Source organism: Crinia signifera, chromosome 12 (genome assembly GCF_055691185.1).
Source record: "Crinia signifera chromosome 12, ASM5569118v1, whole genome shotgun sequence".
Lineage (NCBI taxonomy): Eukaryota > Metazoa > Chordata > Amphibia > Anura > Myobatrachidae > Crinia > Crinia signifera.
Window position 1 is genome coordinate 66,563,070 of NC_139228.1, and position 17,142 is coordinate 66,580,211.

A 17,142-nucleotide genomic window follows, 5' to 3' on the forward strand; every position below is an offset into this window, starting at 1 on the left:
GTGAAAACGCACCAGCCAATCAGCTTCTTACTCTCATTTTTCAAACACAGCTGATTGGCTGGTCACCGCTTTATCTCTTTAGCAGGCTAAAAACATATGAATGCGACAAATCGAGCTAAGTTTAGCCGTATGAAAGGAACTTCAACTCCACTCTATCCAAAGGAGGATGCTGTAGGGCTATTTGCCTCAGTTTGGGATCCCAGTGAGCCGTAGGGATGACTGTATTGATGTATGGACACTGCCCCTGTATCACTCTCTGAAAGAAGGTCTGCAGCAGGCATACCAGTTTTTATTATTATTATTATTATAGTTTTATTTATAAGGCGCCACAAGTGTTTCGCAGTGCCGTGTAAATAACCAGTACAGGGAGACAAAACTTAACATTACAGTAAATGAATAACAGAAAGAAACAGAGTATAGGTAAAAACAGCGCAACAATTGAATTCACATTACAGCTTAGATGTAAGTAGTGAGGACTTGATTGATGTACTATTAGGGCCTGGTGGCCAAAGATAGAGATGAGTATGCGGACGAAGATGGTTTCTGATTGTGTGAGTATGGGAGAGCTGTGAGTGTAATGTGAAGAGAAGTGGGCTTTGACAACAGGAGGGAAGAGGGCCCTGCTCGGAGGAGCTTACAATCTAGTAGTAAGGGGAGCCAGACAGATAACATGAGGTGCAAGCAAGTGGGAGGTGGCTTGATAGCAGGATGTAAGTAGGCAGAGATGGTCAAGGCATGAGGCAGGGGGTCAGAGGACCAGCCCCAGGACTAGGTTATTGTTAGGGTCAGACAATGCCTTGACCCTAACACACACATAGATCTAAAGGTGCCCATACACTAGTGCGATTTTGGCCTTTTTTCATCTTACAGCCGATAAATTGGACGAAAAGTGTCAAAATCACATTTGTGTTGGACATCCTGTCTGATCTGATGCGCAGTCCATTGAGCATCGGATCATAGCCTGAAAATCCTAAGGGCTGCACTATATATATATATATGACAGATCGCTAAGTCTCTGTCCGGCTTGGCTGGGATCGCATACGACATATTGTATGCAAACGGACTGCGTACCTGCCGCCTGGGAAGCTGCCGTACAGTCAGATACCTTCCAAGCCTGAACTGGGCAGTATAGATTAGTACTTAGATGAGCCTTTTAAAGAGACCCTGAAACATGGCTGTCTCTCTCAAACATGGCTCCTGCGACTCCTTTAATGGTCTTGCTAGAGTGGAAAAGCTGCCGGGGAGGAAATGCTCTAGAATTTCTTCCTCCCTAGATACCTCAAGAACATGGTGGCAGCGGACAGGCTTGTTTGGAAAAAGCATTGGGGGTGCCATATGCAACCAGAAAAAAAGTTGGGTACATTAAAGAAAAAAAAGTTCCTGGCATGCTTCTGCATGAACTCCCCCGGATCACGCTGATACACTGTCTCCTTCACCTCGGCTGGCTGTACTGGGCATGTGTGAGATCTCGCTACTCACACGAGATCTCCTGTGCAGCCCGGAGCCGGCAGCAGGGACAGCGCTGTCCCTGCTATGGGGATAGGACATCAAACTCCTGCAGCTGCCAGTAGCTGCAGGAGGCGGAATGATCAGCGCTGCTGACTGTGCATACATTTGCCCTGCATATTGGCCTGTTGTCTTTTAGCGCACACCAGCCCCTTCATATATAGGGGAACAGCGGTATTGGTGCACATAACGCACAGTGATACCATTTCTCCCCAATACCGACACTTCATACATCTGCCCCAAAGAGTGATAAAGTAGCAGCCAATCAGCTCCTGTCATTTCTTAAAGCCAGCCTGTAATATGTCAGTTATGAGCTGATTATCTGGTACTTTGTCTCTCACTTGTGAAGGCTTAATTCATTTTGCTTTTTATTTGGTACACAGGTCACCACTGACTTCCCCCTCAAGCTCCTTGGTATTATGAGGCCCATATATAAATCATATATATCATCATTAGGTCTAAACATAAAAAACAGTCTTGGTTGTCTATAACTTCCCAATATTAACTGTATATATCATTCTTTTTTTTTTCTTTCAGTTGTTGAAATTTGATGTGACTAAAGACCCGGACAGCCGATCATCGCCGTGCGTCCATTTGCACTATAAGCATTCGGAAAGCCGAGGTGCTCAGGTGAGGGCAATGGAGGCGGAATAATCTACCCGCAGCCTCTTGATCAACTGTGTTGAAAGAATTAAAAATAGCGGAGGTGCAGTAAGTGCTTTATTTTCTCCAGAAGGCTTCTGAGAAATTAAAGTAAGCATTGTTTGCAAGGCATAGCAGGCCTTTCTGTTGGGACTGCATTAATCCCAACAGAAAGGAGCACCTAAACTAATTCTAACCCTATCCCTAATCTTCCCTTCAGTCTAACACTCAACCCCCCTGCAGTCTATGCCTCTGCCTGCAGTCTAGCCTAGCCCATCCCAGAATACTTACGTTTGGGATTCCAGGGTCCTGGCATCGGGATTCTGGCAGGTGTTGTGATTCTGGCGTTGGATTCCAAATGAATTAAAACTGCATTTTGCCCCAATATCATTAATGGTCTCTCCTTGTACGTGTGATGGATCACACAATTCCATCATTCCCAACCATTCCTGTGACCCTGGCGTACGGTATGATATCTGGAATATAATCTTTTCCCTACAGGGCAACTCTGGCCGGCTGAGTTCTGCCCCACAGAGATCAGAGCTGCAGATCCAGCTGACGTCCGCTTCCTGCGAGCTGGACATCACCATTGTGGACAGACTGAACTCCCTGCTGCAGGCGCAGAAGCTGGGCCCGGTGGAGATGATGACCTCCCACCTATTCACCTCCTACAACAAGCACATTAGTCTGGTAATTGGCAGCTGTACCCGGATAGGATACTATGTAACACGCTGACGGAACACAATGTCTTTTATTGTTATGGCACTGAATTGGGAGAGGTGTGCTGAGCAGTGGGGAGAAGGCCCAAGAATGAATAAGGGTCTTCCTGTGGCCTGTTCCTACTCCTCAGGGGATGGGTAGGGAGACTTTGCTGGCGCTAATTCAAATACAACTGTAATTAATAGCAAGGTGGTTAATCCGGATCATCCATTAGGCCAGAGGTTCTCAACCCCGGTCCTCAAGTACCCCCGACAGTTAATGTTTTTCAAGTCACCGGTGGCTTTTTTTAAATGTAACAGTTGATGATATACAGTGCACCTGCTGGGTGACTTGGGAAACCTGAACTGTTAGGGGGTACTTGAGGACTGTGGTTGGGAACCACTGCATTAGGAGGCTCATGCCCAGATTAATCCACTCCAGTGGTTCCTAAACGTTCTTGCATCACGGCCCCCTAGATGATCTGCATTGTTTTCACAGTACCCCATGCCAAAAGTTTGTTATTAAGAAAGTCAGCAAAAATATTAAATAAAGTAAATTGTGCTTACATGACATCCTTCGGGCCATTTGTCTGGTGGAGAGCGGAGTTGTACTTCTGTTTGTCCACATATTTTTTGATCGGCAGTCACAGGTTGTGATTATGCGACAGGAACCAGAATTTTGGTGTCATCTCTCGGAGGGTACACCAGAGTCCAAAATGCACCCACTAGTGATGCCACTGACTCATGCCACCCATTTTGTTGACCAAAAATGCATGTTGCCCACAATGTCTTAACCCAGCTCTCCCAATTCCATGTTTTCTTTAAATGTTTTGTTGCATTGGTATATTACTCAGCATCACCCCTCCATTGGGCACTTCTGTAGAATATTTGACATTTGTTTTTGCCATTCACCAGCACAAAGATTTCCCAGAGGTTCTCCTAGATGACTCTCGGTCTCCAGTAAACACACGCACCTCGGTGCTGGTCTCCGCACCCTCGCTCCACCTCGCTGTACGATTCCCGATTCCAGACCTGCGATCAGACCAGGAGCGGGGTCCCTGGTTTAAGAAATCTCTCCAAAAAGAAGTCCTGCATTTAAATTTTACAGACATCGCATTTAAGACCGATATCCTCAGCGGCTCTTCCCCAGAACAATTAAAATTGGAGCTTACGTTTAAGAAACTCACCGGTATGTCTTTGCCCTGGTATTATCCTGTTCGCTACGCCAAGTAAGCCCCAAATAGTATGTCTCCATTTTGTGTCTTCTGTCGTCTCCAGGGGCCTTCCAGGAGGACAGCGATGGACCCGATATCCAGTTCCTGAGAGTAGTGAAGAAGAACAATGAAGTTGATGGGGACATGACTACTTCCGACAATTTTGATTGGCCAAGGTTTCTGTTTTCTGCTGCCTATTTTTATTATCATTAGTTGACCGTTTGTTTCTTTATTACTATCAAAGCCCATGATGTACCAAGGCAGCATGCAGTGTGAGATCAATTGCAGACCCACACAAAAGTAGTCCTGTGTTAAATGACTTGGCAAGCACATTGTATGTGTACTCATTTCTTAATTCACCTGTTTGTTTGTTTGTTTATTTATGTATTGCCTTCTTAAAAATAATCAAATTTCCACCCTCTGGGACCAATTGTGGGGAGTTTGTGCATGTGCATTTATGCGCATGTGCAAATCCCAGGAGCTAAACGGCTTCAGCGAGTGTACTCCAAAGTGGGTAGGTGGGGACAGACAGGGCATGGAGCAGAGGAACGGCCATAGTTTTATGGGCATACCCATGAAAACGCTGGACGTTTTCAAAGGAACGCAGGCGGGACGATGCCTGCTCGGAGCAGGCGGCTGATGTCACATGATCTCATCGCCCGCCACCTTTTTTGGTGATCTCCGACGGTAATAAAAGTCAGTTCTGGTCGGCAACCATCAAATGATTTCTCTCCCCTTTGGCTGCATGCAAGGGGATGTGTTCAGGTAAGCATCCCCTCGCATGCTAGCAGGGGGATTTGGGCATTCGGTGGGGCAGCGGGCGGCTCTGAAGTGTTCGCTAGGCAACGAGTATACACAAACTAGTGACCAGGTCTGAATTAGGCCCTCAGTTTCCTCCACTTCATAACAAATTCACCCCCACTTTATCAGTGCCTACCAGCCCTCTTCCATATTGAAATCTACCCACCTTCTAGTTCCCTCATCACCCCAGTGCCCGCTTTCTGCTCACCATAGAAGTATCTGTGGCTAGAACCATGGCGGAGAGTGAAGAGATGGCGAAAATAATAATTAATTTGCTTAAAATAAAATAAGTAGGTCTACAATACACAGTTCAACCTTCTAATCATTAAAGGTATATGTTGTGCTTTCATCTCAAGGATTGTGCTGAAAATCAATCCCATCGCTGTGCACTCCATTCTCGAGCGAGTGTCAGCAGAGGAGGATGACGAGGTTGATGGGCGATTTCAGGACGATGAAGAAGGGGCCTCTCACTCACTGAAGGATGTCTGCGACTTCAAGCGCCCTGAGCCTTCCCCGTTCTCCTCTCGGAGAGTCATGTTTGAGAGTGAAGAGGTGTGTGATAGGAGCGAGGTCAATGGCTTGGTCGCTAACCCGTTGATAGCGACTGCCCATTGTACATACTACACCTGCATGGATAGCATGGTGCGCTTTATGCAGGTTCTCTGGTAATTGTGATGTATCTGATTGATCTTGTTTCATAGATGGTGATGCCGGGAGATGCCATAGAAATGACCGAATTCCAAGAGAAGGCCATCAGTAATTCCCATTATGTATTGGAGCTGACACTGCCCAGTATATTCGTAATGCTACCTAACAAAGTCTTCTATGAGAAACTATATAACAGGTGGGTCAAGGACGGACAATTCACTAGTGGGAATACTGGCAAAATGGGGTGATAGAGGGAATTGTGGGGGCCGTTGTGGAATGGTGATTGTGAGAGTAAGGGGCTGAGTACAAGGGGAGAGATGAGGCTATGTGAAAGTAGGGTATACGTGAGGGAGTATAGGGGCAGGCTGTGAGATTAGGAGGAGGAGGAGGAGCATGTGGGCAAGCTGTGAGGGATAGAAGGGGGAACAAGGAGGCAGGCTGTGAGGTACAGTAGGAGGAGTGTGTGGGCAGGCTTTGAGGGACAATAGGGGGTGCGTGGTGGCAGACTGTAAGGGTCAGTAGGAGGAGCAGGCTGTGAGATAGTAGGAGCATGGGAGCAGGCTGTGAGTGACAGGAGGAGCATGGGGCCATGCTGTGAGGTACTGTAGGAGGAGTGGGGGGTGCAGGCTGTGAGTGACAGTAGGAGAAGCGTGGGGGAGGCTTTGAGGGTCAGGAGGAGTGTGGGGGCAGGCTGTGAGGGTCAGTAGGAGGAGCGTGGGGGCAGGCTGTGAGTGACAGGAGGAGGAGCGTGGGGGCAGACTGTGAGTGACAGGAGGAGGAGCGTGGGGGCAGGCTATGAGGTACTGCAGGAGTAGTGGGGGGGCAGGTTGTGAGTGACAGTAGGAAGAGTGTGGGGGCAGGCTGTGAGGTACTCTAGGAGGAGCATGGGGGCTGGCTGTGAGTGAAAGTAGGAGGAAAATGGGGGGCAGGCTGTGAGTGAAAGTAGGAGGAGCATGGGGGCAGGCGGTGAGAGAGTTTGCATTAATCTGATTAGGAAATGCATCCACCACTGTCATTGCTATGCATTATGCCTGCATGTAAGACTGCTACTGCTGCCACTTAGTAATAGGATTAGGTCTGGTGGAGAGGAAGAACTAGTGGCAGTACATCGGGGTCCGCAGCATGAGAATGCCTCCCACTGGGCTCAGGTAAGGAAGGTGTAATGCTGTATATTATGTAAATGGATTACAATGGGTCAACGATCATTTGTCGTTTACACCTTGTTGCCAGACCACCCCCAATGCATTGTAAGTATATAATTCTCTGCTACATTTCAGCTTTACCAGCTGTAAACTAAACATTAAAACAAATGCTCTTAGTTTACTTTGCTGGTGTTGATGCATGTATTGCTGCTTCCAGGACAGAAGGAAGGGTAGATCCTCAGCAGCCACCAGTGTGGGACATGTAGCCTCTCTCATATGATTCGGTGTGTAGATAATATCTCGTAAGGACGCAGAACCCCACTGAATATGTTTCATGTTTTAGGATAAGCAATGATCTGCTGCTCTGGGAACCCACCGCCCCTTCTCCAGTGGAGACCTTTGAAAACCTGTCCTACGGCTTCGGCCTGTCTGTGGCCAGCCAGCTGATCAACACCTTCTGCAAAGACGCAAACAGCGTGTTCAAATCTGCTCTTCGTTACGGTGAGCATTGGGCATTATTGTCTGAAAATAACCTGCTATGTTCTTATTTCCTCTTGGCATATAGACAGATAGGGAGGATCAGGTTGGTGATGCTTCCTCTTGTTACTGCTATGATCTAGTATAAGCAGCTGTAACAGGCTTCCAACCCATTCTACTCTTAAGGGCCCCTTACAGTAGGGATATATCTGATGCTGAAATTGGATGCAGTTTCCCTTGAACTCCCCCTGGACCTTCCCGGGAGTGATTGCATCCAATTTGGTACTTTGGTGTGATTTTGTGTATGCAATTTGGTCCAATAAATTGTATGAGATTTATCTGGCCAAATTGCATGTGTGCTATACTTTCTGCAATATATCGCATACGATATATTGCATGCGCCAAAAGCACTCCATTTTCCATCCGATTACATCTGATTCCGACAAATCACAGGTGCGGTCCGACCAACCTAGAGGCTCCCATCCGATTCTCATGGTATTGCCCATCGGATCGGATCGGATTGGATGGAAAACACAAATGATGTGGCACTTTTCAGATGATATATCGTCCCGAAACATCGAAATTGGCCAAAATCGGGCAAAATCGTTCTAGTGTAACGGGGCCTTTACTCCTTACCCTCTCAGCCATGTACAAGTACAAAAAAAAAAAAAAAATAACCTACACCTGCAGCTGTTGGGGGGGATGTGGCTGGGACATTTACAAGAACATCTGATGAATTGCACGCTGCAGGTTCCACGCAGCAAGCTGAGAGCACCCCATTCTGTGTGGAGAGGTGCAGAGGTTTATTGAGGTGTTCTGTGCAAAGTGGAGCATGCAAGTACAACATTGGATATCAGTAACCGTAATGCGCCGTCTCTATCGATTATCGGATCTCTTCCTCTCTCCACTGCTCTGCAAAATGTGACTCGTGGCCACGCTTATGCGTATGATAGGCCGACATCAAAAGATCGACAAAAGATTGAACCGCACAAGGTCGACATTGCATAAAGATTGACGCAAGCACAAGTTCGACATGGCAAGGGTCGGAACATGAAACGGTCGACAAAAGTTTTTCACGTTTTTTCCAATACTTTTTTACGCTTTACCATTCATGTGGGTTCTGATTGGGAATGGTAAAGTGTGTACCAAGCGCAGGGGTAACGGAGCCAGGAACCTGGCCCATGCGAGGGTACGCGGTACAATAATTGGGGGTCCACCTGCTCAGGTGTCAACATGGACACACAAAAAAACCCTGATATACTCATGTCGACTTGTATAGGTGTTCACCTTTTGTTAATGTTAGCCTTGTACATGTCAGCCTTTATGTGTCGACCTGTTGACTGTCTATGGGCGGTATTCAATGTGAATACCGGCGACGTGCAGTGAATCCTGTTTAGGATTCGCTGCACATTCGCCACTGGTCGCCGCGTTCCGGTGCCTCGCCGGCTCCGGTATTCAACGAGTCAGGGGCTCGCTGCCCCTGACCGGCGAATATGAGCTTCTGCGGCGAACGCCGCAGAGAGCCTGAGGACGGTGGCAGGCAGGGAGATGTAAGTCTCCCTGCCTGCCCCAGAGCGTATGTGGGGGGGAGGTGGGCTCCCCGGGTGCCAGGCAGCACAGGCTGCCCCCTGGGGGTGCCAGCAGGGGACCGGGTATATTCACTACACCAGCTCATGCATATGTAACTATCGGGTGCAGTGAATATATGAATATCTAATGAGCGGCTCGGCTCCGGCGCCCCCTGCTGGCTGGTCAGTGTAAAAAAAAAATATATACAGGTTGAGTATCCCGTATCCAAAATGCTCGGGACCAGGAGAATTTTGGATAACGGATTATTCCGTATTTCAGAATATTTTAATATTTCAATGATGTATTTTGAAGTATCTTGCATTTATGTTGTATAAACACATCAAACACATGAAATGCACACAAATATATTTTATGTTAAAAAAACAAGGTTTCAAGAACATGAAAAAAGTTTGTGTACTATCTCAGATATTGAATTTGAATGCCAAGCAATCATGTTCTTGTACACATATAGTGCCAGTTACATATCATGTCCTCAGTAATGCTGTTACAAATGTCCCCAGTGAGTTTTTAACAAAAAAATTTTTTTTTTCCACTTTCTGAAATGTATGGTTTTCGGAATAATTCGGATAAGGGATATTCGGATACGGGATACTCAACCTGTGTATATATATATATATTTTTTTAAATTAAATATATATTCATGTGCTTAGAGCACATGAATAAAAATAGCATGCCCCTCCTCAGAATAAAATTCCTGATTTTTTGACACCAAATGTAAAAAACAAAACACTTTATTTTAAAAGTTCACATTCCACTTCACCATAAAAAGATAGCGATTGCTACTCGGTGAATCATGGCGAAAAAAACCTTGAAATGTATTCGCCATCTGGTCATTGAATAGGGTGATTCACCGTTTTTGTCAATAATTCGCCTTACAGCACAAAATCGCCATAAAAACCTGGCGAATCAGCCTCATTGAATACCGCCCTATGTAGACACTTCCGACCCTTTAATCCATAACCCTTGAACCATACTTCTGTAGATTGCTGCAGTTGCTTCTGCAACATGATGCTAATTCTGCTGGAGGCTTCTTGTATGAATAGACGCCTCACGCTGACTTCTCTGATCCACTGCTGTGTCCAAAGATGCCGCCTGGGATCATCTACATAAACATGATTGGTCTAAGTAACCTTCAGGTTATTGGGGATAGCCGGGATGTTTATGCAGTCCGGGGCCAGTGAAGCTGCATCCAAGGACCAACTACAACTCTGAATCAGGCTTCTATTTGTATTTACACCGTGTAACATTAGTATTGTAGTACCTTAGTGTCCATTGTAGCAGAGGCATTTACTGTAATGGATTTGAGTGCTGCTCAGCGTGTTATATCGGTGGTGTATATTGGCGCGTTCCGTCTCTCTGCAGATGATGACAGCGGCTCAGAGGAGGAGACTCTGCAGTACGATTACATCCTGGACTCAAACTATCACTGTCGCAGAAAGAAAAAGCTGGAGTGCCAAAGCAAGCAGTCCCAGAGCCTCCTGTCTGTCCTGGTGAATGTAAACCAGGGCCTGGTCTCTCTGTACACCGATGTCAAGGTAATACACATCGGAACTCTGATAACCTGAACTCTCACGTCTATCTTTTGGATATTACTGGATCCATACACGCATACACACATCCATTTTTATATATATATATTATATGAACTAAATCTCCACTATTTATTAATATCAGTTAATGTAGTGAGTGCAGAGCCCCTACAATTCTGTTTAAACAATGTGGTCACAAGCCATAGGGCAACCCAAAACTAGGAAAGATAAGTGCTGATGTTTAGTGTATATATCGTTTATTAGATTCATTTTTTAATTAGTCTTATTGTTGTCACATTCTCTCATGCACCCTGTTTTAACCTATAGTGCAGTGGTTCCCAACCCTGGTCCTCAAGTACCCCCAACAGTGCACGCTTTCCAGGTCACCCAGCAGGTGCACATATTATTCAGTCACATTTTAAAAGATCTACAGGTGGAGTTAATTATTTTGCCTGTGATTCTGTGTGGAGACCTGGAAAATGTGCACTGTTGGGGGAACTTGAGGACCAGGGTTGGGAACCACTGCTATAGTGCATAGCTTATGTTAACCATTTCCCTAGATCAGTGGTTCCCACACTGTGCGCCTAGGCTCCCTGGGGTGCCTTGGAGCACTTAAAGGGGTGCCTCAGGTTGGTGGTCCAGAATCAATTCAAGTTATTTATGGTCAATGAAATATGCAAAATCAGTTTGTGGCTTCCAATTAATAATATGCAGATCTGCACTATATAGACAAGGCAGCCAAGACTTTCTGGCTTCCGATACGTGAACGCGCATTCGGATCGGGATCGCAAGGGTTAAAACCCATGCGATCTGCATCCGATGTTGATCCGATGCCGATCCGATGTTGACTATATCGTCAACATCGGAAAGGAAATCGGACCGTGTGTACACAGCATTAGACCAGATAGCATGCCTGGAATCATACATTAATGTGATAGCTATGTGTATTGTAATCATTTTGAGCAATAGTGTTAGGACCTGCAGAAAAGTGGGGTCCCATGAAGGGGGCTGCAGGCTTAAATGCATTGATCAATTCATGAACTAAGTCTCCACTATTTATTAATATCATTTAATGTAGGCAGTGCAGAGCCCCTACAATTATATATATATATATATATATATATATATATATATATATATATATATATATATATATATAGGCAAAACAGCAAGAAGTCACCCTAAGTATTATTAAAGACTGCACGGCGGCAGTCTATGCAAAAAACGAGAAGACACTGGTATAGTGCAAAGCCAACGTTTCGGGCGGGTAGCCCTTTATCAAGACATATATATCCAATTGTAAAGCGCAACGGAATATGCTGCACTATATAAGAAACTGTAAATAAATAAATATATATAAATATATATATATATATATATATATATATATCTATATATATATAGTTCTAATGTCTTTTATGTTTGCCAACAGCAGGCTGAGGGGAAAGTAATGGAAGGCAAACACGGGGAGTTTTGGTTGGAGTTTAACAGTGGATCTCTCTTTACGGTGACAAAATATGAAGGACTTGAAGACAAGCACTATTTATGTCTTCATGCAAGCAGCCTGAGTCTCTACCACCAAGGTACATTCTCTTTTTGGGATGTCTTAAGTTGGGGATATCTGGTTCCTCTAATTTGGGGATATCTGGTTCCCATAAGTACTGTGATTTGTTGTAAAAATAATACTGCACTACCCCTTGTGACCAGTAGTTGGAGCTTTCCTTTCTTTTTTGGTCCCTGCATAAACCTTTGAGGCTTGTACGCTATTCTATGGCAGAATCTATGTACCGTACAATTTGTAGGGTGGGAACAAACATCTAATCAATCACCGGTACTTGTGTATTATCACGGCGCCCGTCGCGTCGCATCGCATACCACTAATTAAGGTATGCGATGGCATGCAATGGGACCGATTTGAGGCTTTCCCCGGGATGAGTGTACAATTTTAATATCGCACTTCATCGCACTTAATGTGATTTCCATGTTAAATGCCCACCCAGACCCGATTTTTAATTGTATCCCCACTCTCATGGGTAATGACTATGTTAAATGTCCCCCCATTGTTAACGCCACCCCACTATCAACACCAACCCGAAGCGTGGCGAGCGGCGGCGGTACACGTCCTCCGATCTTTTCATACCCCCACTATCCACGTCTGCGTGGAGTTGATTCTATACAGTGTGGCGAGCGCAGCGAGCCACCGAGCCCAAAGAGTGGCAAGCGCACGCGCATTACTTCACAAGTATTATGCGTCCCCTCGCGGGGCGCGCTGCGCTCGCCACGCTTCGGGCTCGGTGGCTCGCTGCGCTCGCCACACTATATGAGATCAACTCCACGCCGACGTGGATAGTGGGGGTATGAAAAGGTAGAAGGATGCGTACCGCCGCCCCTCGCGGGCTCGCTGTGCGAGCCACGCTTCGGGTTGGCGTTGATAGTGGGGTGGCGTTAACAATGGGGGGGCATTTAACAGTCATTACCCATCAGGGTGGGTGTACAATCTAAAATCGGGTCTGGGGGGGCATTTAACATAGGAATCAGGCATCTGGGTGCCTGTACAATTAAAAATTGTGTCGAATCGCATCGCATCGCATGCGTTGTGACGCGATTTTGTGGTTGTACAATGCCCTGCGATGGAAATTTATAGTTGTCCTTGAGGCACAAGATCGATTTTTAATTCACAAATAACGAACTATAACGTGTGTTCGCTTTCCGTCTCAGCATAATGGTAATACAATAATTAAAGGGCTCCCAAAACTGTCCATCCTAGCGACTTCTATTGTCCCTTACTTGCTTCCCAAAATTTGTCACTGCTCGATTCCCTTTTATCATAGATTAATGTTATATACACCTAAACATTCCTTGATAAATGCTCTAGAAAATGGGGGAAATGCCACAAAATCCATCCAGTGGTATATGAGATTTGCCTGAACAGACAGACAGATGGTTACCAGGGTATAGTTTATAGATCGGTATTACCATAGAACTAATTGGTGTGTTGTCCGCCTGCACAGGTGTATTGGACGGCGTGGTTCATCCTGCTGACCTCAAACTCCCCAGCATGCCCCGACCACACTGGTTAGAGCCGACAATTTATTCCTCTGAAGAAGACGGAACCGGTAACCGCGTCAACGGCAACGGAGTGGGAGTGGACAGTCTCAGCATGCTCACCGTGGCCGTGAAAATCCAGTCCGATAAGTCTGAAAATAACACAAAGGTGGCCTCATGTTCACGATTCGACTCTCTAAATGACACATGCGTTAATAGGAGAACAGCAGCTGGTGATACGCTAATGCAGTGGTTCTCAAACTCGGTACTCAGGACCCCACACAGTTCCCATTTTCCTGGTCCCCCGGCAGGTCCACTCATTACTGACTGACACATTTTAAAATATCCACAGGTGGAGCTAATTATTTCACTTGTGATTCTGTGAGGAGAATTGCAAAACATGCACTGTGTGGCGTTCTGAGCACCGAGTTTGAGAACCTGTGCACTAATGTGTAATTTGGGTTAGTGGAATGGCTTAACCTTAACCAGTCCCCGGCAGGTGCACAGGTGTATCACCAAATGTCACATTACAAAGATCCGCAGGTGACCCGGAAATCATGGACTGTCTGCGGTTCTAAGGATCAAGTTTGGGATTCCAGCTATATTTTAGCAAGGTTATGTTTTGGGCTAAATCTGGAAAACACGACACAATGCAAGTTACTGAAGAACCGTGAATCTGTACGAGTACGACGATCATAACCTGATTGGGTCATCTCTGCCTAATTTTATAATGTACACCAAGATTTGGGTTTGGTTCAGCTTTCCGTAGAATGTTTTTTGGAAAAGGTAGAACATATTTAGAAAGATGCAGTTTGCAGCTAGCGCTGGTCAAGGTGTTATTAAGACTTACAAATATTTTTTCATGTGTTTCTATACATACTGTAGTTCTTATTATAAGACTAATGCTGCCCATACACTTATGCGATCAGATGCGATGGGACATCGCAATGTGAGTGGTGCCCAGTGCAGCACCCGATGTCGCATGCCATCCTGCGATGGACATCGGGTGCTGGAAGAGGGGTGATGTGGGGCTGTGTAGGCGGGACCGGAGCTTGTCCGCAGCAGTGACTTTGAAACACTGGACGGCCCTCTGATTGGCTGAGAGAGCTCTCTCTCAGCGGCCTCAGCCAATCAGAGGGGCTGCCTCAGCCAATCAGAGGGCCGTCCAGTGTTTCAGTCATCTGCTGACGCTGCCGAGTCCCGCCACCTGAAAGCTCCACCGCTCTGGTCCCCACTACACAGCCGCCATGCCTCCCCAGGCAGGTACCGGCTCCACACCAGCGCTCCGGTACCCATCCGGCCCTGCTCCCCTAACCCGCCGCTGATTGCATTCGAGCAATCGCATGTGGTTAAAAACCACATGCGATTGCTCATGCAATTCGATAAATATTATGTGCAGCTCATAATATTTATCGATGCGACATTCGACGGCGTGCCTGCGCATCACGTCAAATGTCAGCATAAAAATGCATACAATCATTCCATTTATCGGCCAGATGTGGCCAAAATTGATTGATTGCATGCAATATCTCACATATGTATGGGCAGAATAAGGGAGATGGGGAAATTCAGATAGACACTGTAAATTACCATGGCTAATTGATCCCTGAAGGTCTATTCAATTGATGCAGATAGCCGGCATTATTAGGGGTTTTCTTTCACCTGCCTGGAGGCAGATGAATCAAAATCTGCAAAAAGCGCCTTATTTTGCGACCACGAACTCGGAAAAACACTGGGATAAGTTGCTGGATCCCTGTGCTTTTGCACAAAAATGGGTACATTTTACACCCAAAAAATCATTTAATTGGCAAAACAAAGAAAAACATTGTGCAGAAAATACTTTAAAAAAATGTTTGCATTAAAATCTGCAGCGGTTTATTGAATTCACCTTAAAGCTTGGAGAGGGGTAAAGTACCATCGGTACTTGTTTCCTAGCACGGCGCCCCCGATTTTGATCGTACTGCATCTTATGTGATCGCATCGCATGCAATATAGCGGCATGCGATGCAATGCGATTTTTAATTGTACAAGCACCCTAATGGGTGCTTACAATGTTAAATGCACCCCCATTGTCAACGCCACCCCCACTATCAATGCCACCCCCACTGTCAACGCCAACCCGAAGCGTGGCGAGAGCAGTGAGCCAACGAGGGGCGGCGGTACGCATCCTCCAACCTTTTCATACCCCCACTATCCAGGTCGGCGTGGAGTTGATTTTAGATAGTTTGACGAGCGGACACGGATTACTTGTATTCCGCGGCCCCTCGCGGGGCTCGTATTCCGCGAGCCCCTAAAATCAACTTCACGCCGACGTGGATAGTGGGGGTATGAAAATGTCGGAGGACGCGTACCGCCGCCCCTCGCGGGCTCGCTGCGCTACCCACGCTTCCGGTTGGTGTTGATAGTGGGGGTGTCGTAGACAATGGGGGTGCATTTAACATTGTAAGCACCCATCAAGGTGCTTGTACAATTAAAAATTGCATGCCATTTGCTGGCATGCGATGCTATGCGATATTTCATTGTACAAGCACTCCTGTTAATTTAACGGGAATATTGCATCGCATACCACTACGTACGGAATGCGATGGGCACCGTGCTAGGAAACAAGTACCGTATCATCCAATCAGTTCCTGCCTGTTATTTTCAAACACAGCTAGGAGCTGATTGGCTGGTACATTATCAAGCTTTGATGCATCACCCCAAAAGACCTTCTGCAGGGCCATATGGCCATACACTTGTCATCCACTCTTTGGGGGTGATTCAGATCTGATCGCTCAGGTCCCAATTCGCTCCCATGACCAATAGTGGGGGTTTGCTCATGTGCAAGCCTCCGGAGCGAACGGTGAGTTTCACGCACACCGTGCATTTGCACAATGGTGGGCAGGAAGGAGGGGCTGTGGGCAGGGGTCAGACACAGGGGGCCACCCAACGTTTTATGGGCGTTCCCACATAAACGGTGTGGCACGCCCTGTAAGTGTGCCCATGCAACTGTTCCTCTGTGCGTCAGCATACGCACGGATATGTAAGTGTGCACACCCGCTAGCATGCTAATGTGGGGATTCATTTGGCGGGGCGGCGTGCATTCAGCGGGGCTGCTGTTTATCTTCTCACTGGCCAGCGAGCAGGACTGAATCGGACCCTTTATCTTTCAGGAGTTCCTCATTGCGGTGGGACTGCGAGGAGCGACACTTCAGCATCGCGTGCTTCACTCAGAACACACCTGGCATGAACAGGTACAGCGCCATGTCTTCCCTATGGTGTGCAGCTGGTGGTGTGGTTTTGTAGAAAATAATAGTTTTGTTCTTCAATGTAGATCCTGCAGTTCCTGAATATTTCAGACGAGCCAGTTTTAGGCTACAACCCCCCGACCTCTATTACCACGTTCCATATCCACCTGTGGAGCTGCGCGCTGGACTACAGGTAATAACGACGTGCGGGTTGCTATGGCGACGGCGTGAGTGCAGGATGATGTCGCTGGTAACTGTTATTGCAGGATAGACTTACTAGTAAGGTTCTGAATAAAATATTAGACTTTCTAATAATACAAAACGAAAACTATTGTTACACAGTTTCCTGTGCTTAGAAAAACCTCACACTGAGCATGGCTAATACTCTACTGTGCAATAAACCAGATGGTAAATATTAATGGTGTTCTGTAGCTATCTCTATATCTGTTATCTGTGACAATGCCCTGGATTGCACCATGGCATGATGCTGGTTCTAGGCTGCGTTACCATAACGATAGGTTCACGGCAACAGAGGGAATCGCAATTCTTGATGTCACTTGTTTGTTGGGCTGCATTCATTCACAAAGACCTCAGCGATAGTTGGCCAGCTTACTTTACTGTAC

General features: G+C 46.4%; 1 protein-coding gene across 2 annotated transcripts in view; it reads left to right on the plus strand.

Annotated features, from left to right (window-relative positions):
* Positions 1-17,142, plus strand: part of ATG2B (autophagy related 2B) — a 109,134-nt gene that overhangs the window by 49,643 nt on the left and 42,349 nt on the right. For both annotated transcript variants that reach the window (XM_083165953.1, XM_083165954.1), the window contains exons 14-25: positions 2,044-2,136; positions 2,650-2,838; positions 3,762-4,035; positions 4,125-4,236; positions 5,218-5,413; positions 5,563-5,705; positions 6,995-7,152; positions 10,081-10,253; positions 11,680-11,830; positions 13,259-13,461; positions 16,445-16,525; positions 16,606-16,712. In XM_083165953.1, the coding sequence (XP_083022079.1) occupies positions 2,044-2,136; positions 2,650-2,838; positions 3,762-4,035; positions 4,125-4,236; positions 5,218-5,413; positions 5,563-5,705; positions 6,995-7,152; positions 10,081-10,253; positions 11,680-11,830; positions 13,259-13,461; positions 16,445-16,525; positions 16,606-16,712 (1,880 nt within the window). The remainder of the gene's footprint in view (positions 1-2,043; positions 2,137-2,649; positions 2,839-3,761; positions 4,036-4,124; positions 4,237-5,217; positions 5,414-5,562; positions 5,706-6,994; positions 7,153-10,080; positions 10,254-11,679; positions 11,831-13,258; positions 13,462-16,444; positions 16,526-16,605; positions 16,713-17,142) is intronic.